The sequence below is a fragment of the Ustilaginoidea virens genome, chromosome 1 (assembly GCF_000687475.1).
Source record: "Ustilaginoidea virens chromosome 1, complete sequence".
NCBI classification, from domain to species: domain Eukaryota; kingdom Fungi; phylum Ascomycota; class Sordariomycetes; order Hypocreales; family Clavicipitaceae; genus Ustilaginoidea; species Ustilaginoidea virens.
This window is the reverse complement of record NC_057316.1, coordinates 7,226,265-7,247,959: the sequence shown is the minus strand read 5'-3', so window position 1 is coordinate 7,247,959 and position 21,695 is coordinate 7,226,265. Positions and strand designations below refer to the sequence as shown.

Sequence of the window (21,695 nt, the reverse complement as noted above, 5' to 3'; positions counted from 1 at the left end):
GAAAAGACGGCGAGAGACCAACGCCACAGTGCAACAAAAGAGAATGCGAGTCGCGCGCGCAGCCCCGACATGCAACATCGCTGCTTGGAATGTCCACCCACACAAGCACACAACAAAAGAGCGCCGCCGCCCGCCGCCGCCACCTTGCTATGCAACACCCGAATCATGATTTTTCCCGACTTTGCTTTTTCCCGATACCTGCAACACGCGCAAAATAGAAGAAAGAAAAAAACAGGCACCTTCGCGTCAACCCTCCCAGGTCGGCTGCGCCCCGTCGTCCGTAATGTACGACGTCGGCTTCCGCTGCGCCTCAATCGGCGGCGCCATCCGCAGGGCCGCCGGCCTGCGCTTCTCCTGAGGCGGTGCCAGATCCGCCAGGTTGCCGCCCGCATCCCCCTCGGACGCTTCGTCGTCCACAATGACAATCATCCACAGGCCAATCACGCCGTTGACGCCGCGCATCGGCGTGCAGTGCAGCCAGCGCGGCCTGCCCCGCTCCGACACGTGTGCGTGCCGGCGAGACGTGGAGAGCCAGCGTATCTTTGCCGTGACGCCTCTGCCTTCGGCGAAAGCCTGGGCGATCTGGTCGCGCACGCGACCGGATCCGCCGATGCGCGAGAGGAACGGGCTTTGCAGTATGCCCGGCACGCGCAGGGTGGGGGAGGCAAACAGGATCTGGAAGCTGGGGGCCGGCCGCACGAGCAGATAGTGCTGGTAGATTCCTGCCAAGCGTCCGTTGAGGGCCTGGGCGGGCGGCTGCAGCGGCCGATCCCTTCGGGGCGGGAGCTCCGGCACCATGTCTGCCCTCAGCGACTCCGTAGGCGAAGGCCCGTCGTCGATGACCAGGTACGGCGCGTTACTCCAGCCCCCACCGTGCGAGAACAGGTCGTCGTTTCGCAGCTGGCGCATGGCGCCGCCGTAGCATCGGACAGTCTCGACCTCGTGGCGGTTAAACATTTCACTTAGGTCGCGGCAAGCGCTCGTTGAGGACTTGGGCGGCGGCGGCGGCGGCGGCGTCTGCTGCTGCTGCTGCTGCTCCTCCCCCCACCTGACTCCGGCTTCGCCCGTCCTGGCGGCGTTTTTCTCGTCCTCCTCGTCCTGGACGAGTCGCTGGAGGCCGTCCAGCTCGGCGCACTCCTTGGCCAGCCCCGACACGTCGACCTGCGCGCCGAGGAAGTACCGGACCGTGCCCCTCGAGTCGATGAGCGGTGCGCAGAGGAGGAGGTTCATAAAGGGAGACCCGTCGCGGCGGTAATTGAGGAAGGTTTCAAAGTGCTCCTTGCCCGCGGCGAGGCTGTCCCGTATTCGTTTGACGCTGAATGGATTCGTCGCAGGGCCTTGCAAGAAGCGGCAGTTGCGGCCTATGACGTCGTTTAAGCCGTATTGAGTTGTGCGGTGGAACTCTATGACCCCGGCTTCGTAAGTTGATGCAGAGGGAGGACGGGAAGAAGAAGGATGAACAAGCTAAGAGACAACGTACCGCTCGAGGCGAGAATAATGGGGTTATCGTGTCTGGAGGGATCCGTGAGACAAAACACCTCTGCCAGACCCTCGGATGCCTCCCTCAGATACGATGGCAAGGTGCCCATTATTCTTCGCCTGATGGAGACGCTGACGATGCGAATCCACGCGTGGGTGATGAACATGGGCAGCTCGTCCCTCGTCAATGCCTGGAAGGCGGCATCGCGTTTGGACTGAAGCTCCTGGTTGACGGTATCGTGGACGTGGTCGGCGGTAAAGGCGTGCTTGGGCAGGTTGGTCAACGACGCCGTCACGGAGTTGGCGTACTTGATGGCCCTGATGGCCTTTTCGGAATCGAGGTAGTATGTAAGGAGGGGTAGCGAAGCCGGTCGCACGGTGGCGAGGAACTTGGTAAACTGGCCCAGGATGCGCGAATCGCCCAGTATGACGGCCATGTGCTTTTCCGAGAAGAGAAGCTCGGATCGCCTGGCGAGGGAGTAGCCGGGGCCTTGGTCGAGGCTCGGGCAGATGATGTCAAAGCTGCCGGGGTCGAGCTCATGGTCCGGCAGCGGCCGCAAAAGGTCATCGCCAACGTCTCCCTTGGACTGCAGAGCCGGCAAGAGTGACGTGGCGGTCGTTTCCATGGAGTCAGTGGACGACTCGACGAGGGAGGCGTTGGAGCCTTTTGAGCGGATGCTTGGCACCGTCGCGCCGAGGGGCGATAACGGAGCTTCTGCCGGGCCAGGGGTCATGTAGTCGAAGCCATCAAAGTTTAACGACGGTTTACCGGTGCTAGTGCCACGCGGGTTAGCAGGCGGGGAAGAGGGAGGGGAGCCGTTCCGAGACCAAACATTTCGTCGTAATATTCGGTTTACTTTACCTGTCGTTGTCACTACCGGGGCTCCGCATGCCGCGATCCTCGAACAGTGGACCATGTCGAATTACAGAGCGAGGAACGTCAGGCGCAGGAGCAGGAGACGAAGCAGGAGAAGGAGAAGAAGAAGGAGGAGGAGGAGAAGGAGCAGCAGCAGCAGCAGCAGCAGCAGGGGAAGCGGGCTGTCTGGGGCGGAACAAGAGTTGCGGATGCATGATGGCGAGCTGAGCTGGCGAAAGTGGCAAGAATCAGCAAGTTGAAAAGAAGATGCCCAAGAGGTCCATGTATCTATATTCGAAAACCGAGTCGACATTGACCTGCATGATGTCGGGGGGCCAGGGGGGAGGAAGGAAAAAAGGGGGACTGAGACTGGTTAGCCAGCGATTTTAATAGAGCTACCTAGGTAGGCAGAAGGGGACTTTACTCGGTACCTTTTCCAAATCCCCTGTTGCATCGTGGTTTTTCTGCAAGCCGGTCAATATTATTTTCACGGCCACCCTCCATCCCCTGCGAGACTCGTATGGACGGCACGGTGTCTTGTCGCGGGCCGGTAGCAGATGCGTGATACAACCTGAGGAGCCGTGCGCCGCCGTCCCCGCCAGCAAGAGCTGAGGCACACAGGACCTGTCATTCGTGGCTTGAAGAAGGTTGCATCCCAGCTTTAGTGCGGCCGGGATCAAGCATCAGCGCCACGTTAATTTGCGCCCTGGTTCCCTGGAACGACGGCTTTTGACAGGTTGCAGAGATGTTGTTTGGTCCCGAGTAGTTGATGATCATTACGCGGAACGGGCGGGAGGGCAGGCAAGGTAGAAGGAAGGGGGAAGAGGAAGAGGGAAAAAGAAGATTCTTTTCTTTTCCATCCCCGGCTTTTCCTTTTTTTTTTTTTTTTTACAATGTCAATAGCTTCACCTGCCAGCTGGCAGCAGGGGGGAGGGGGGCACGCAGTTGCGCGCGGATGCGACTGGTCACTGGATCCACGCCTCTGGCCCGAGGCGTTAACGGCAGAGCCAGATTGGCTTGGGGCGCCCGTAGGCCTACCTACCTCCTACCTGGTACGGAGTACATGCCAAGCGAAGCGCAGCGCGCAGCACCTGGCACAAGTTGCGGGACCGTCGTTGCAAAGTAGCGTTGCGAAGCCCCCGGGCAACCCGGGAGAAGTGATTTTTTAGAATTTTCAGAACTGAGCAGCGTCTTCTTATTGATTGCTGCGCCGCATAGCTTATAATGCGCTGCAATTTGTAGAGGCATGTGATTATCCCATGCGCAGTGCAAGGCGAATCCCCAGTGCGGAGAGTGGACACCGTCGATATAGTATGCACGAGGTACGGAGCAGGAGTAGATTTAGGTACTGGATACCCCCCCCCCCCCCCCCGGTATAGGGGGCTTGCCTTGGCGGCTGAACTGACTCGAATGGCTCGCAGCCGCCCAATCAGAGCTGGCCTCGCGCGCAGCCCAAGGCAATAGTGTCTGGTGGGACGACGAAACCACTAAACTCACCCGGTGAGGGAAGGAGCCTGACAGGACTAAGGAGCCGATAGCTCCGACATGCCAAGGGGGCGAAAGGGTGCCACCTGAGATCGATCGGAACTGCTCGAGGCCTTCAGGGGCTCATGCCATGCGCATGTGCCGCCATCTCGCAACTAGTAGTTTTCGTGGTTGTGCATGTGCTCGGTGTTGTGCTCGGTAGACCTTGCTGTTTCTCTTCATCGCCACGCTTGACTATATTTTCCCAAAAGAGCAAGACTTCAATCCGACCTAGCGTACGACATGGCTGGGCAGATTCAAGGCCCGTGTCCCTTTGGAAGGCTTTTACCAACATGCAGGGAAACGATACGCCTATGAAACTGGTGCCTTCGCACACGTTTTTCTACAAGCAGCTGTATACATACCCGCATTTTTCTTCCTTCTACGGAGCATCACAGCAATCACAGCATCATCAAACAGCAACATCAATAGCCTCATCAAGTGCACCTTGGCCGGCTGCATCCGCTCATATGGCTCAATACAAACCAACCATTTAATACACCACCACTACTAGTGCCTCACGTTACGCCCAATCGTGGCCCAGGGGCAAGTCCCTTATTCTCGCAGGTAAATCCGCAGGAAGACTCTAGCCAGCACTTGGAATGAACGGGCACAGTATAGGCCTTTGTAGAACACATTGTCAAGGGCGGCATTAATTATATCGCGACTTCCCTCCACATATGCGCACCTTCAGAAGGTTCGCAGCAGTAAAGACAAGGAGGGTCACGTCGCTAATAGAAAAATGCATGCGGCGGTACAAGTTCCATAGGCGGTAGCGTTCCCTGCATGTTCGAAAAATCCTTCCCGGCATCTTTACGCACTCGAACGGGTTTCTGCTCCATCCAGCTGCAAGACCCCAGCATGTGATCGGCTTCGCCAGTTCGTTCGGTACTTGACGGCTATGTCTCGCCGTAGTGATGACAGCCATCCAACGTGTTATTTCGCAATTCCTGCTTCTGCGAGTGTCGCGCCAACGGCATGGCCGGGGGCTTGTGGAAGGAAACCCGCTTTCATCAGATCAGATCGAGTTATCAGGTGGAGCTAATGTTGGATATTCAGCCGCCTGCGTAAAAGCTCAAATGCTTATCAGGAGAAAATTATCAAGTATCATTCAGCCTCCTATTTCGGCATATTTCGTCATACATATTACAAATCGTCCCGCTTCGCCACATGTGAAATCGCTACTCCCCCCCCCCCCCCCCCCCGGGGGGTGCCCTGACGCAGCTGGTCCCATCGGCGGGAGCTGCCTTGCCTCGAGGCCCTTGACTCACGCTAGAGGAATACCGCAAAGTTCCGAGTCTCCCTCGTCCCGCTCATCTCGGCATGCGCAACAGGATCGAGATGATCACGGCCATGCTTTGCAAGTTTACAAGGCAGATGCCAAGATGCCGCCGGCAGGCCAAACAGCGCCGCTTGCCAGCAAAGAAAAAAAACCGCCAGGCGTCCTGATTCGCGGCGTCTCCGACACCAAGCCTCCCGCGCGACCAAGTCGGGATTCCGTCGCTCGAGATGCGCGTGCACCCTCCGCGTCGCCGCCTCGGCCGCATTTGAAAAAACCGCCCTGCCATACGTGCAGCTTGATCTTGCGTGCCTTGTAAGAGGACGAGACGTCGAAACCGCTGGTCCAAGGAATACGTGCGGAACATACCAGGCAGCAATCACCCGATCCCTCGTTGTCGATTCGGACGACTTCTGTAGGAACTGCCACGTCTTGCCCTGAAGCCATTACTGATCGCGTGCGAATCGAGACCAGCTAGGTTGACCGCAGGATTTGTCACGACCCATTGGGAAGCAGCCGGAAACAGCCGGAAACAGCCAGCCCAAGCTTGCCGTCGGGGAGCGAGGCCACCTCCCCGGGGTGAGCATGCGCCATTGCCGAATATCAGGGGGCCTCGCTAAAGCGCGGCGCGTTTTCCGGAGCAACTAGGCCGTACCACAAGATACCTATGATAGCATTTCCTCACCGCCTACAAAATGATGTGAATGAACAAGATATATCAACATGTCTGGCTCTCATCTGGGCGACCGACCACCAGGAGAATTAAACTGGAACGAGTCTTGGAGGAAAGCGTGTGCTTTCGCGGATGGAAATTGAGGACCGGTCTGTTTGCGAGCCGACTTGATAGCTTGAGCTGATGACGCGGCGATGGCCACGTCACAGTCATTACATCCTTACGCGGGCCTAATGCGAAATGCAGCAGCGGCAATGATGCTGTAAAAGGAAGACGATGACCGTAGCCATCTAGAAGAGGGGCAGGGAATGACTCTCTATATAGCAGACGCTGTGCCTGATACGTGAGGCTGCTACGTGACTCATAGGGCCGGCTCGCAAACAGCTCGGCTAGTCAAAGGCTGCTCAAACAGAGCTTCAAGCAGAGCTTATGAACATGGCCCTCAACACCTACCAAGGAGTCATGTGGCAAAGTTGTTCGCTCTCCCTGTTGGCGGCACCTATGCAGGCCCCCCGGAAATGCTACGGTGAACCGCTTGCCCACTGTGTCTCGGCGGCCGGTTGCGCGATGCCCAGCGGCAATTGACCGAGGCTGTTCGCTGTTGAAGACGCTTTTGCGGCGGCGGATCTGCTGGACAAGGCGATCCGCCGTTCGCCTGTTTCCGTCCCGCCGCCCCGTCAATGCTCGCAGAAATTCCACTCAACCGCCCTCATCTTGTCCGCCGCCCTCCACTCGTTGGCCGACCTCTCCGCCATGAGCTCCGCGCGATACGCCCTCGCCTCGGGCTCACCCATCGGGAAATCATCGACATTCCTCAACACCATGTCCGCCAGCTCCGGCGGCAGCCTCCCCTCGCCCAAGTCCAGCTGGTCAAGCCACCAGTCCCTCCGCTGCGGCGGCACGTTGGCCGTGGAAATGACCCGAACGGCGGGGTCGACCAGGAACAGGGCGAGGATCTTCCTGTGGCCCTCCCGCGTGGGGTCGTCGAGCCTGAACGGGCTCACGTGGTGCTGGAAGACGTTGGGGAAGAAGACGGCTCGGCGCTCGCGGGTCAGGACGCTGCCAATCTCCTGGACGGTCGAGCCCCCGCCCGGCGACTCGATGGCAAAGAGGCGCCGGATGGTGCGCCAGTCGTACTGCTCGTAGGCCAGGGCCGGGTACTCGTCCAGCTGGTCGCGGTTGGCCATTGTGCGGAAGTCGAGGCGGCTCTCTGTGACGTTTTGGCTGTCGTAGTAGAACAGGGCGGTCGAGCAGATGTGCTCGTTGAGCTGGCCTTCCACGTGCCACGACCCGCCGTCGTAGGCGGGCTTTTCCGGCGTGAGATGGATGCTGGCGAGCTTGACGATGACCTGGAGACGACGGGTGCGGGGTGGCAAGCCCTCGGCCTGCTGGGGGATGAAGGAGAAGAAGTCCGAGGTTGGGACGTGGTCGGCTCGCAGCCGGACTGGACACTGCTTTTGCGGCTCGGGCGCAACGACAGGGTGAGTCTTGTTGAACCAGCAAAAGTCGCGACGCTTAACGTCGCGCTCTGATATGTGGTTTGGGTTGCGCTCTACGTCCGAGTCCGAGTCGTCGGATCCGTTCTGTTCGTCGTCGGAAGCGTCGACGTCATTGTCCTGATGGTCTTCATCGGCTGACGGCTCCGTATCATACTCGGACTCATCTCGGCTCTTTAGGCCAAGATGGCCCAGGACCTTGATCCGATTTCTGGGGTGAGCTTTGGCTGCCGTCTCCGGTTGCACAACCTGCTCGTCCTTGCCGTCTTCGTCGTCCTCGTCGTCCTTGCCGCCCTTGCCGTCCTCGCTGTCCCCGTCGTCCTCGCCGTCCTCGCCATCCTCGTCGTCCCCGTCGTCCGCGTCGCTCTCGGAAATCTCAGAGTCGCTGTAGCCATCCTCCCATTTCCGTCGCCGCGGCTCATCATCCCTCGTCGGCCTCGCTTTCGGCGTGCAAGGGTAGTGGGATTTCCTGCACGTCTGCTTGGCTCTGCAGCGAACTCTGGCGCGCTCCGTCGACAGCCGCCTCATGGCAAACTCATCCGGCCACCGATACAAGACGTCCCAGGCAGGGAGCGATTTTTCGATAAACTCCTCAATGACGGGGTACAGAGCCGCGTGCTTGACCGGATGCAAGTTGTTGATGTAGCTCTCCACCTTGACGCGCCCGTCCTCGCGCACCAGGACGTCGCAGGGAAGCCATTGAAACCTGGTGGACACGCAGTGGGCCATGCCCTCGGGCGCCTCGTCCGGCTCCGGAATGACTGCTCCCGTGCCGCAGCTGCGCAGCGCGTCGTCGACGCCTACCCGCCTGTCGGTGAGGACCCTGGATCTGCCGTAGACGAGCGGCCACAGGGACGGGTGGACCAGGTTGAGCACCGTTTGCCTGCTGCCCGGGTGCCAGTCCCTGTCCAGCTCGGGCACCTGCTCGAGCGGCGCGACGGCTAGCCTGAGGCTCTGCCAGAGGCCGTCGGGGACAATGCTGTCCGACTTGATGACGGCGGCGGAGTAGTCCAGGATGGGGACCAGGCCCGTCTTCTCGTACAGGTCGGCCTTGTGCTTGAGCTCGGCGATGCACTGCGGGGAAAGGGGGGTGAGCTGGATGCCGAGAACTCCCCCATCTGGTCCGGGCCGATTCTGCGACGCTCGGCAGCCGACGGAGAGGGAGAAAGGGGGCGGGGGGGAGGGGAGGGGTGTGGGAAGCAAGACGTACGGCGTCAGCCATTGCGGGCGTAAAGTCGGCGAAGCGGTGATAGGCAGCCCAGTCCATGGCCAGGGCTTCGAGCCTCCACTTGTCGGCAACGTCGGGCTGCTTGACCTTGACCCACCAGTCGGGCTTGTTGGTGATTTCCTCGACGGCTCTCATGAGGCAAATCTCGCGGATGGTGAGAGTCAGGGCCTTGAAGTCGGTTTCCGCCAGCCCCATGAGGACTGGGAAGTGGCGGGATGGCAGATGGTGCACGGGGAGGCCGCAGCCGGGCAGATGGAGCGAGGGCATTTTGCAAGGCGGCCCTGGTGCGAGTAGGAGAATGGGAGGATGGGGGGATGGGGGGATGGCCAGCTGGGTGCTGGGTACGATGGGCGACGTTGAAGTCTGAGAGACGGCAGCGTTGGTGGTTGTCGCCACGAGGCCCATCCGCCTCTTTTCAGCTGAACGGGGCAAAAGGCAAAGAGGCAAAGGGCTGCGTGGACAGGCGGGTCTCCTCCGTACGGGTCGTCTGGGTCTGGGTCTGGTCAGACTTCTTGAAACACCCGGCCAGCCGCCACCACCATGCCGCCAGCTGGTTGCTCCTTTACATGTACCTTTCCAACGACAGCATTTTGGAACGGCGACGGCCGCGGCAGCTGCCAATCTCACGGCATCAATACCGCTCAAGCAATCACATCATCACGAGGAACAGCAAAACACATGGCGTCCGAGACAGCAACCGATCCATTAAACCGCGGGCAACGCGGGCAACGCGCCCAACGCGCCCAACGCAGCAACTATTACTAGCACAGATAGATACCCAAGAAGCCCCCGTTCCATGATGCCGTTCCGTCCATCCCGTCTGTCCCACTGCCCGTCACATCCTCCGATAGTCAAGACGGACCCCGTCAGTCTTCCACCGACGCCATCCTGGAGGGGTCAAACGGCTGAGCTGTATCGTTGAGCCAGCCCACGGCAACTATTTGCCGAGCCTGCTGCTGCTGCTGCTGCTGCTGCTGCTGCTGCATGTCAGGATGGCGCGAGGGAAAGGCTGGAAGCGGTGGGGGACTTACCTGGACGGGGACGGCAAAGACGATTGCTGCAGCAAGGGCGACAGCCACGGCAACGACTGAGAGTTGCATGTTGAGAATGTGATACTTGGACGAGGAGTGTTGATGTGTGGTGTGTTGATGGATGTGTCAATGGAAATGTTTGCGGACCAGTGTATGCGATCAAGTCTTCCTTTTCGTTTGAGAAATGTCTTGATGTGTCTCGAGTCTCCGACTGTCCAGCTTGCCAAAATCCGGGAGACCGCGACAGGCCAAAGACGCCGGCATTTATTTATACCCGTCGGCGACGCACGCAGACGCTCGCAAAGTTCGGCGTCGACGGCGGCGCAAAACTCTATCCACAAGCACCAGCCAAGGTAACCGCAGGCTCGCCTCGCAGCCAGCCAGCATCCATCTTCTTTGCTCTTGCTTTCCCGCCTCGCACCCAGAGCCAACCTTGGGACGCCCATCTCCCTTGCCCTCTTTTTCTTTTTGTGCTTCCCCCCCCCAACACCGGAAAACCACCCCCGTCACGGCGAGCTTCGTCGCCGGCTCCGCGCCGCGTCCCAGATCCACCCGTCCACGCCGCCGGCGGTCGCGCCCGTCGTCCGCGTCCGGGTCCGGGGCTGGGGCTGCACGTAGAACCCCCCCACGGCCCGGTGCATGTACCACTTGCGCGTGGCATTCTCCGCCGCCGCGTCGCGCACGTAGTTGACCAGCCCGAGGCGCCTCGTCACGGGCACCAGGTCGGCCACCCGGGCGCTGCTGTACCTCGGCTTGGCGATGGGGCTCATGGTCGTCAGGGTCAGCCGCGTCGACGCCGGCATGGCGCGCACGAAGCGCTCCAGGGCCTGGCGGGACGCGCGCGCCGCCGGCGGGAGGTGGATGTGCATGTGGGTGACCATGGGGCCGGTCGTGTAGGCGATGAACAGGACGGGCACGACGCCCGCAACGGCAACTGTGGGCGTTTGTCCTCTTGTCAGTTCTGGTTCCCTCTGTGCTTTGCTCTGCAGGCTCGGCACGGCGGCTGGCTTCCCTCGGCAGGCTGGGCACGCGCGCGCGGGGGGAAGGGCCTGATTTCCCCCCTTGCGAAGTCGGGGGGGGTTTCAAAACATACCGGCTGCCGTGTCGCCCAGCGGCTTCTCCGCCTTGACGTAGCTCGGCACAACGACAAGCGCAAACAGCGCGCCGAGCAGCAAGCTCGTCAGTCTCAGCATGGCCAGCGAGGCCACTCTGACCCTGCCGGCGTGGTAGATGAGCAGCCGCTCCGGGATTTCTGCCCTGCCCTCGTCAGCTCTGCCACCATCGACTCCACCACCCTTAGTTTTCTTTCTTTCTTTCTTTCTTTCTTTCTTTCTTTTTTTTTTTTTCCCCTTTTCTTTTTTTTCGCGCCTCCCTCTTCACCCTCTCCCTCGATACACTTCAGATTCGCGTCTCCCCCCCGCCGCTGTCGCGCGTCCAGGGAAAGGACCAAAGAAAAAAAAGAAAAGGGGGCAAAGCGTGGGGACGTACCGCATCGGCCCTTCACGGCGGCCTTGGCCCTCGCGGCCTGGGCGTTTGCCGTCCCCCCGGCGTGGCGTCTCGGCGAGACATGCGGCGGCGGTGGCGGCGGGTGCGCCCACGGGATCAGAGGCTGGAGCGACCGCCGTGGCGGATGCGCGATGGAGACGGCGCGGGCGCGGGCGCAGGCGCGGGCAGAGGCTCGGGGCCCAAGGATGCCGAGTATCAGCATGGTGGTGCGTGACGGACCAGTCAACCAGAGGTTGTGGTGGGATGCACGTTGGGGAGGTGGGAGACCTGAGGCGTCAACTCAATCAATTGAGGATTGCGAGGTGCGCGCGGCTACCCTGTAGCAGCAGTGCAGCGACGACTGTTGGCTCGTCGCGTTCAACACGTTGATTGGAAAGTCTGGTGCATCATGAAGACGCCATCAACCATTAAATGCCTTGCCTTAAATGCCCAGTCGCACGGCCAGTCATACAGGCTGCATGCATCAGAGAACACGGGGGCACGATTACTTGCCAACGCTGCACCAGGAAATGCATCCACGACCATCAACCGGAAGAACTAGGTAATTGACCTCAGGCAAGTCCCGCTAGCCCTACGGTCGTGCTGTCGACTCGGCCCCCCCCAACTTCCCCCCTTCAAGGCTGCTTGTGCTTGCTCCATGTCCATCCACAGGCCCAGCCATCCAGTCCTCTTTTTCTTTACCGCGCAGAAACCTTCCAGAAACAATACTTGTACATGCTTCATTTCATCCTACATCACAGGAGCCGACCGGGCCTCGACAGCTTCCTGCGTGGAAATTCGTAAAATGGCCGCCCGACAGACCAGGTATAACGCCACTGCTGTCATGCCTCGCTAAAATGAAACTCGTTGAGCACCCCCGGGATGGCTGCAGTTGGAATCCACCAGTAAAGGACGAGGGAAAAAAAAAAGAAAAAAAAAAACAGAAAAAAAAGCCCCCTTGACGGGCGACTCGCTCGTCGTAGTCGGTGTCTTGCTTTCCCTTGGCCGGCGAAATGAGCTCCCTGCGTCATCCGCATCCCAGGACGAATAGGCAGGAAAATAACAAACACCCAAAATGCAACCCAGGACTCCGCGGCCGAGTTTGCGCATCCAAAACAAAAGCAAAAGGACGGCAAATGCGCAGTGGTTAGTGGTAACGCGTAATGAGTCAATGCATCGGCAGCACGCGGGGCTTGATCGGGCAGGCGCAGCGCATGAATCATGCCTTAATGATGTTTCAGGTCTGCCATGCCGCCGTCGTAATCCCAGGCTCGCTTGAGACCCCCCTCATATACGCTGGCCACCGACTCTTGCCACATGGCCGGGGTTATGAAGTTTGGCGCCGACGTTGCCACGGCGTATTGCGCTTGAGCCAGCTGCCCCGTGCTCGGCGACAACGACTGGCCCGAGGCCGGCCCTGACGCGGAGGCTTGGTCTGCCGGACCCGGTGCACCAAATGTGGCGTTCCAATGTCTGTGTGGGAGGAATCTGATGTTAGCGATTCACATGGCTCGGCTTTACATGGGGGCAAAGGTCGGCTCAAGCAAGCTGCTAGAGCGCTTCGGCAAAAAAATAAAATAAAATAAAATAAAATAAAATAAAATAAATAAAAAAAGAAAACGTACTCGAAAATCCGCGCCGGATTCCAGGTTGGCGGCGGATTGTTCCCCAGGCTCATTGTTTGTTGCAGGTCCGCCCCATGGCCACCATCCTGCGGCATCATCACGAGCGACTGTACGGCTGGGGAGTCGCTTCTGCTATCTATCGGGCCCACCGAAATGGGCGGTGTAATGGGGTGGCTTGTGTAGCTGGCCTGCTGGCTCGGCGGATCCAGATGCTGCTCCAGCGCCGCGCCGGCATAGGCCAACGTGCCCATGCTCGGGGGACTTGACTGGGAAGGACGCGGGCTGCCATAGGGGAACGATGGCTTGAGAACAAAGGGACGTCGGATATCCGCCGAAAATGCTTCGCGAATGGCATCGATTTGCGTTTGCAGGTCTGGCATCGGCCAAGCCTCCATGACCGTCTCCATCAACCTCATGTGACGCTGAAAGTACTCTCGGGCGTCCGTGTTGAGATCCGGGTCTGGTGAGACAATGGCGACCTGTTTTTGAGCGCGTTAGCAAACAAGGATTTTCTTCCTACTTTCTTTTCTTCTTTCCTTCCTTTTTTTTTTTTTTTAAAAAAAAAAAAAAAAAAAAAAAAAAGAAGGGGGTTGTTTATTCGCTGCCTCTCTTCCCGTGCATGTACGTACGAGGTGGATGACGATGCAAGTTAACCCAGCGTATAATGTGAAACTAAAACCGCGCTGCATGCTCTGCAGGTCTGTCAAGCCGTACGACCTCAGAATAGCTTCCTGCAACCGACAAAGAGCTTTGGCCGAAGTGTAGCATATCATCATGTGGTGTTTCCATTGGGCTTCGTTTGTGGTCGGATCGAGGAATGACAGGATGGGCCGATGGTACAGCAGTTGCGACAGATGGTAATACGAGTGAAGATTTCCGTAAAACGATGAGGTTAGGTACGGTGGTGACCCGTCCTGTGGATAGGTGATGGCCATGTCCGCAGGCAGCTCCGTCAGATACGTCGAGATGCTCTGTTCGAGCTGCTGAAACTCCGGGTTGACGGCCCATTCTTTGATTCTCTTCAGTTTCGCATACGCCAGGCTCATCTTTCGAATGTTCCGGACGAGACGGGCCAGGTAAGTGAAGTTCCTGGAAACTTGATGCTCGCCGTCGTCACCGCCTGGGACGGGTCGCGGCACGTGGAAATCGACCGACTCCTGAGTTACGGCCAGATCGTGTCGGCCTACCTCGGAGTTAGCTAAGCTTCAAGGGGGCCACCGTGCCAAAACTTCATGTTCCCTTGAGCCGTCACCGCCCCCGTTATTCGTTTCAGACCATGGTGTTTGATGCAGCGCTTGGGGTGCGGAGACTTCTACTTGCCTTGGGGACTACCAATCATGGCCTCGCAAACAAAGATGGTTTGCCATATCCTTGTCCGAAGCCTGCACTCTGCCACGGTGAAATCGCAGGGAATGCCAGCCTGATGGTCCTCAAAATGCTCGTCCAGACCCAGGTCCTTCCCCATCTGCACACACTGGACAACAAGCATCCAGGATCGGTAGAAATATCCGCGTTTGGGTGCTGCTTCGCGGGCCTTGAGAATCATCAACAAGGCCTGGAGCGTACTCAATCTCGGCACATCCATAAAGGAGTCTGCGTGCCCTATTCGAAGCAGGACGTGGTTAGAAAAGGGCTTACCCCAGACACAATGCAACACAGCACAGTGCAACACAATGCACGGGCGACAATGAGAAAGACTAGGCAAGAAGAAATCCAAAAAGGACTGCGATACGTACTCGATGCGAGTGCTAACCACTGCTGGCCCATTGCGGGTTCTTCTGCCAACCGCCCTCCAATGGCGAAAAGAGCCTCCAGGACTAGAGGCGAGATGGCTTCTCGGTTGTTGTGCCACTGTTGGTAAAAGACAATCTTATCCAACACAGGCACATACGGGTGCACGTGGCGGAAATACAGCTCGAAATGGTGCAGCGCGGTAGACTCCTCCGGCATCAGGGCTGGCGGAATTCTGATCTTGTGTCCGGGAAACTTGGAACCCGTGGGCAGGATGGAGCCGTAGTCGTCATCTTCTTCCACGGCGGGCTGCTCTTCTCGACGAAACGATGCCTTGTTCCGTAAATAGGGCGCTAAAATTTCCTCGTCAGCCAAGTGAAGCGCGGGGGCAGGACGGACCAGGAAGCTCTTACCAGTTCCAATCTCGTCCACTCTGAGTCCGCCCAGCAAATCAGCCAGACCCTGCTGCTGGAAAGAATCGACGGACTGCGCTTCCGGTGACGAATCCTGCTTGTGTTGTCCTTGATGCATAGGTGGCGTGGGAAACGGATTCGGACCACCATAGCCCGGGTCCAAAGCCCCCGGAGCAGGGACTGTTGTGTAGTGTAGATTGCTCAGGACATGATGGGTTGAGTCGAAATGAGCTTGCTGAAAGACGGACGGGTCGCTGTCTGGAAATGCGCCGGCGTACAGATCGGGCAAGGGTTTGGAAGGGTCGTGGTTCAGTTGCCCTGTGGGCATGGATATTTGCTGAAACTGACTGGGAGGGCCCAAGACAGCGCCGTACGTCGTCATTAGATCGGATCCGTCGTATCCGTTGGGCTTGACGCAGTGCAGCTTCAGTCGAATACACGCCGAGCATGGCCAGGTATTGGTGGTTGCCGCGTCGCACTTGATTTTCCTCTTGCGGCAGCCTTCGCACGCTCTCATCACTGCAGCGAACGAAAGCATGTGCCTTTTAGCATGTACGCAACGTATGCAAGGACCACGACTGGCCAACGCAAAAAGGTCTTGACGCTACCTTTGAGTCGCTTGTGGCGATTGTGCTCATCAACGAAGACATAGTCTGTGGTGATAAAGTGGTCAGCCGAGCCTGCCGAGGTGAAGACTTACGGCCCGTTGCGGGGAGAGCTCGCAAGTCTGTGCGCAAGGCAACATGACGGGGACTACTGACTCCTTTGAGTTTCCCGATGGGGGAACTGCTGCGTCGCAAAGTGAAACGAGCTCATTTGTGCGGCTTGGAGGTTGTGCGCATCCTGCGGTAAAAATCGGCGGACAGACGGATCCGTGGACATGGCGGACGGTGGGCGGTGGGCGGCGAAGCAGGAATCGCGCGCGCGGGCCGTCGGCAGCGATGTGGTGGCAGCGAAATGTGCCAAATCGAAATAGTCAAGGCACGTACGGGCAGCAGAGGCAGAGGAGATGGAGGGAATGCAACTTGGCAGAGGAAGAGGTAGAGGTAGAGGTAGAGGCAGCCGCTTGGACGGCTTGCGAAAGTGGCGAATCGCCTTGCGGTTGGCGATGTTCTTTCGAAGGAAGGAAGCGAAACGGGGAAGGGGAAGGAAAGGGGGGCGGCAAACATTTGGCAAATCGACATGAAGCCGATACTATGTACAATGGGAAGGAAGGAAGGAAGGGAAGGGGAGGGGGGGGGGGGGTTCGCAAATTGTGGCCGCTGGGTCAGGGTTGGTGTGTGTGTATGCGCTGGGAGGTGCTCAAGTAGTATTGAGGCAATGGCACAGCCAAGAGTCAAGCCTCAAGAGTGGTTGGTCAGTGAGACAGGTTCGTGGAGACGTACCAGGCCCTATCAGACCATCAGACTATATATCGACATGGACTTTCCTGGGCAAGTTTTTAGTCGTCGCAGACTACTCGGTTACTACACGCGAGGACAATGTGGGGGAGGACAGCACTGGGACAGCCTCGGGTAGGGGCCTGGTGGGTGTCAAACAATACGTTGACCCAAGGTGCCTGCGAAGGTGCCTGGGGAGATGCCCGTACATGGGCAAAGTACGGGGTACGGGGGCACTGGGGCGTGTTTGCTTAGGGGGTCTGGTACCAGACATGTCAGTATACCTCCAGTCTGCGCGTCACGTCACGTCGGCAAATTAGGTAAGGTACCTAAGGTAGGTAAGGTACACCTAACCTAGGCCACATGTCTGAGCACCCGCGGCCCTTTTGACTCTTTGCCCGTTCGAGTCTTGAAGCGCGTGCGATGCGCTGCCAGGCCCAGGTCCAAGACCGGAGACTTGGCGTGCCACCACGCTTCCAAGCGTTTATCAAGTTAGATTGAGCTGGGGGCGGGCCGGGCCACCTGCGAAGCAACGTTGGACGCAGCCCAACAGTTGGATTTGGATTGACCGAGGCCGAACGGACTGAAGGCAATGTGAGGCGAGGCGAGGCGAGGCGAGACGTCGACAAGCCCGGGCACAGAAAAGTTGGACGAGTCCAAATTCCATGTCTTGTATGACGGCGCAGCAGCAGTTAGTTGGTAGCATCGATACGAGGGCCATGAGTCCCGCCCCTTGGGCATGTTCTCGTCCTGGTGTTGCACGAAATCAATAGCATGCGCACTAGGGATCCATTGCTTTACTTATCTTATCCCCTCGAGGGGGGTGGAAAGAGTGGTTTGCGACAGCGCGCTGCGTACGGCCGAGAAGCCAACAATGAATTGACCCCGTCGGTCACATGGCGAGCGAAACAATCGTGCAGTGATTGCCGGAGCGCTGCACGACGATTGAATCAGCGCCCGGCCCCTAGGGAGACGCTGCGAGCTGTAGAAACTGTCTGGTATGTAATGTACATGGAAGCTGCACGGAGCAGAGAAGACACACCCAAACGCCCAAGCCCAGCCTGTCTTGGCATGCATGTCCTTGGCACCTCACGCGCGGTGGCACTGTGCCGTGGCACCCTTCCATTTCATCCTGTTGTTGCACGGAGCAAATGCTCGTACTCCGTACTCCGCCGTCATTCCCTCCGCCGTCATCCCTCGGTAGACATCCCTCAGTAGACATCAATCCGCAGACGATTGATCCTTCCGCCGACACTCGCCTGTGCACGCCATGGCATGACCGGCCCGCCGTCAAACATAGAAGAGCCTGCCCGGTAAAGCCCGCTGGTTCCGGCCGGCCCACCGAGCTGTTGGATGGCGGTACAAAAAGGGCCTTGAAAAACTGCGTCATCTGGGGTGTGTGCGGAATCTGGATGGTACTGTATGTCTGGTCCGTTTCCGCCATCTCAGCGCCCAATTGGATGGACCGCCACAGCCTCGGCGCTCTAGGTGGGTAATGCAGGACCAACATGCCAAGGTTTCGCATCCACAAGGCCACCCGCCACCACTTGAGTTGACGGTTCCACTGCCAGGTCGGTCATCTGCCGCTGGCACCTCATGGTTTTTAGTGTTGGACTTGCGGTGCTGAGTTTTCCGTAGTGAGTGCTGCGTATATGCCTCCTCGTCACAACGACGACAGGACCGCGAACCCATCAACAAAGACCGCCCGCCGAGTCATGCGCATGCGAGCTCTTATCTTGCTTCAACCTCGATCCGCGGCGGGGCGCCTTCGTGCTGGCTAGAATGAACCAGAGCTGTGCCCGGCCCGCGGATTGCCGGGGCTGGGAGCTTGTTTGTTGGTCTCTTCTGCTCTAATTCCAGACGACTGCCCAAGGCATCTAGCTTCGGGCGTGTCTTGGAACCGGTCGTTGTATTTGTGATGGGCTAATCAACACCCATTCAACTGCGGATGATGCACACTAGCATCATCCCATCCCTTTCCTCGTCCTCTCACCGAAGCAGTGCGTCGTTATTTTTTTCTCATCGGCTTTCTCGATACATGTCTTGTTCTGAGCTCCAGGGAGAATGCAACTACGGCCAAGCAGGCAAATGACGAGGGTACTCGGTACTGCGGCGGCCAATATGCGGAAGCCATGTCGCATAAGTCAGGGATACCTGCTATAATATCCGGCATGCAAGCTGCAGAATCTTGGGACATGAGTCAAAAAAAGTGTCCTCGTCATTGACACGGCGCGTCTACCGGCAGCCCCCTCTGGTTGGAAAGCAAGGGGTAATACCCGACGGCAATGCAGAGGAAAAGAAAGGGGAGTTGATCTTTGGGGAAAGCCAACGCGCCCAAATGCTGATTGTTCGGCCAGGCATCCGGAACAAGTCGTGACATGACTACCTGGTAGGCTGGATGGACCTTTGAGACGGAAAGGTGCAACCCGCAACTACCAGTTGGTGTAGCTACGGGACCGGAGTCCGCGGGCTACAGATGCACAATTTGCTCCCTGGCTATACCATACCCATACCGCCTTGGACAGCCTTTGCCAAACTCTGTCCCACGTCCTGGAGTTGCTGGTTGAGTTGTTGTCCAGGGGAGGGGGCCCGATGCGTTAGTTGACGTTTCGAAAACCAACCAGGACTAGCCACAGACGCCGAGACCTGAGACCGGGGTATAACGAGTTACACGTGTGGACAGATGATGTTTTTGACGACTTGCCGCAATTCTTGCGCGAAAACATAAAGGGCAAACCACGCCACGTCCTGGGTCGCGCTGCCAAGTTTCGACAACCCCGTGCCTTTTCGGTTTTGGTGGGTTTAAGCTGTGGGGGGGCGGGAGGGGCTCAGGGGCATGGGGCACGCACGGACCAGACTTATCTTGGTTCAGCGGCTCTAGCCCTAATAAGCGTCACATGATGCCGTAAGCCGGCCTGGGCGGCTGGCACCGCGAGACTCACCCACTCTTCCTCTCTCCCTCTCTCGTTTTTTTTTTTCTTTCTCTCGGGGTCAGCAGCGTGCGGACCTAAAGGGACAAGCGGACCAAACGGGACAAGGGACAGCACCAGCAACGAATCAAATCTGCGTGCTGGCACTGTCGACTGGCATGTGATGGCCGCGATTTGCGATTTCGATTTGGACAGGCATTGATGGCTCCATGTCGGCCATTCGGCTTTCCCCACATGCTGCAATCTGACTGGTCGCTGCGCCGTGCTGTGCGCTCAGGAGCTAGAGGGGCTAGAGAGCAATTAGGCAGCTCGCCAACTTGCGATCCAGCCGAGGTGCAGCCTCTTTGGCCGTACGGCATCCTGCGTCCATGCCATGATGCCTCGCGCAACTGGGACTGAAATCGCTCGGCAGATCCGGCAAGGTACTCCCCCCCTCCCCCCACCTATTTTCAATCAACGGCGAGAGTCTCGCTCACGAATCCACGAAACACCATCCATTGCGGGCGCCATGTCCATCAACCGTCGTCGACTAATCCGACGAGGGCCGCAATCAGGGCCGTTTTGACCGTCTATCAATGCCTTTCTCGGGCATGGCAAATGCATCGTTGACAGGGGGGAGCTTTCCGATATCCAGAAGTCTAGAAACACTCAAACTCGCTGTTTCTCCACCACCAAGTTGTTTTCCGAAACTACCGAGGTTAACGAGCCCATCTCTAAGCCATGCACTAGCGCAGGGGGGGAAAAGGCGGGAAACAAGAGCAAGCCACCAAAGGCTTGTTGATCTTTTATTAGCCCGTGTCGTTTGCAACAGTCTCAGCCACACGCTTTGGAGCAAGTTCTCAGGCGGGTTGGCCGACATATCCAGGTTCCAGAGGGACCAGGCCACGATGGGGCATCAGTACGGAGTAAGCTCGCGTATGCTGGCCTTTGGACGGCAGCAACGTGCCCGGATAACTGGCAGCTGGCGTCAAACCAGCTGCACGCCAATCTCGTACGTCATCTGGCCGGATCCTCAAGTTGGGCTTGCACCGGCGCCGGTGGCTGTCTTGACATCCACCAGCTGAGACGCAGCGTACTGATTGTGAGCCAAGACAGCAAACTTCTATTGGGGACATATTGTGGGACACCAAGAATCTGATCATACGGGCCGTGAAGAGTGATGAGACTATTTTCCCAGCAGTCCTTGGTTGCAGCCGACTCGTTCAATCCTGACAACAACCAACGAGTATGGAACAGGTCCAAAGTCTCACTTTGGTTGCGATGCCTTCAGTGGGCCACCAGTTTCGGCCGAGAAAGTACAGAGCATGTGCTCCTACAGCTCCCTATTTCAGGCATGGATGGGGTTGCGCACGCCCGAGGATACCGCATACCTGATACCTACTACTGACCAGACCGGATACCGGCTGGCCTCCCCAAAGTATGTCCTAACCCAACCCTGCTGCTATCCCCCTGCTGCAGGGAGCCTTAGTAAGAGCTTATACCGTAGCGGCAGTGAACACATGGCGAATGCCCTAAACTTTACTTTGGGGGCTGGCCGGCCGATGTCAGGTCAGACATGGCCGTGCGAGCTTTTGCCCCAACCACGAGCCTCTAATGAGCACTCCGTGACACAACAGCCCTGTACCTACCTACCTAGGTAGGCAAGGTCAACTTGGTTATCGCGCTTATTAGCGCTGGTTGGATACAGTCGGTATAGTCTAGGCTCCGGAGTCGCCAACGCCATTGTGCTGGTCCAGCCGTGGAAGCGATCCGCCTCATCAGGATGACAATCCTCGAGCTTGGACCGCCATCGTCCGACGAGTCTCCCCGCTGTCATGGGAGGAGACGCCATAGCAGCCATCGAGGGTTGCAACGAATTCTCTGGAGTCTGCAGCGTCCTTGCGAATCTGCTACCTGAGCGGGAACCCCCAGCATCAATCCAGACGAGTTCGCCTCGCGTCTCGAGGGAGGGGCTGTTGAACAGGACAACAACCACCTGAGAGTCGAGACACTCCATGTATCCATGTATCCATCCATGTATCCATCCATCCATCCATCAGGCTAAAGTCAGGCTCAATGCGTGTATATACCATGCACAGCCCCTGTGGCACAGACTTGGCTAAAGACCTTGAATGAAGGAGGATCAGTCAGTGCCTGCATCTACGCCGCTGCAGCTCGCGTCTGCGGAGTAAGGCGAGGGCTGGCTGCATCCCTGTGAGGCCGTAAACCAGCTCACGTGCGGCCCTCGATGACGGCCCGAATAGTCTTTAGTTGATGCGTGCTTCGGTTAGCAACGGGCAATCACTGCCGTGGACGTGAGGTGACCGATCACCTTGGGCAGCAGGCAAGTACAGTACCGTACCGATTTGCTCCTTTGTATTTGGAGCATGGAACTTTGGCGGATCGACCCAGCCGTCAACCCCACGTCATTGGTTATTGGGTAACAACATTACTCATCTTGCGCCCCCCACTCATCCATCAAGTGGGGCGACTCACCGCACCGCCAGCCCATCCTCGACGGCAAACGTCTGATCTGCAATCTATTCTTTTATTCCTTACTCCGTAACCGCGCGCACGACACAACACG

At 58.1% G+C, this 21,695-nt stretch overlaps 5 protein-coding genes across 5 annotated transcripts; all 5 read right to left on the bottom strand.

Moving 5' to 3' along the window:
• Positions 1-246: 246 nt before the first annotated feature.
• UV8b_01723 (uncharacterized protein) lies at positions 247-2,550 on the bottom strand (the record flags this gene model as incomplete). The annotated part of the gene is made up of 3 exons (XM_043139221.1): positions 247-1,403; positions 1,481-2,253; positions 2,342-2,550. 3 exons carry the CDS (start codon positions 2,548-2,550, stop codon positions 247-249), a joined length of 2,139 nt encoding a protein of 712 aa, XP_042995155.1.
• A 3,938-nt stretch (positions 2,551-6,488) lies between these two features.
• UV8b_01722 (uncharacterized protein) lies at positions 6,489-8,802 on the bottom strand (the record flags this gene model as incomplete). Its single annotated transcript, XM_043139220.1, has 2 exons — positions 6,489-8,381; positions 8,518-8,802. The coding sequence occupies 2 exons, from the start codon at positions 8,800-8,802 to the stop codon at positions 6,489-6,491; spliced, it is 2,178 nt and encodes a 725-aa protein (XP_042995154.1).
• Positions 8,803-9,401: 599 nt separating this feature from the next.
• On the bottom strand, positions 9,402-9,635 carry UV8b_01721 (uncharacterized protein; the record flags this gene model as incomplete). Its single annotated transcript, XM_043139219.1, has 2 exons — positions 9,402-9,512; positions 9,567-9,635. 2 exons carry the CDS (start codon positions 9,633-9,635, stop codon positions 9,402-9,404), a joined length of 180 nt encoding a protein of 59 aa, XP_042995153.1.
• Positions 9,636-10,072: 437 nt separating this feature from the next.
• Positions 10,073-11,274, bottom strand: UV8b_01720 (uncharacterized protein; the record flags this gene model as incomplete). The annotated part of the gene is made up of 3 exons (XM_043139218.1): positions 10,073-10,500; positions 10,660-10,818; positions 11,055-11,274. The coding sequence occupies 3 exons, from the start codon at positions 11,272-11,274 to the stop codon at positions 10,073-10,075; spliced, it is 807 nt and encodes a 268-aa protein (XP_042995152.1).
• Positions 11,275-12,277: 1,003 nt separating this feature from the next.
• UV8b_01719 (uncharacterized protein) lies at positions 12,278-15,702 on the bottom strand (the record flags this gene model as incomplete). Its single annotated transcript, XM_043139217.1, has 8 exons — positions 12,278-12,524; positions 12,677-13,155; positions 13,306-13,859; positions 13,997-14,278; positions 14,413-14,760; positions 14,821-15,339; positions 15,429-15,473; positions 15,582-15,702. 8 exons carry the CDS (start codon positions 15,700-15,702, stop codon positions 12,278-12,280), a joined length of 2,595 nt encoding a protein of 864 aa, XP_042995151.1.
• Between the last annotated feature and the right edge of the window lie 5,993 nt (positions 15,703-21,695).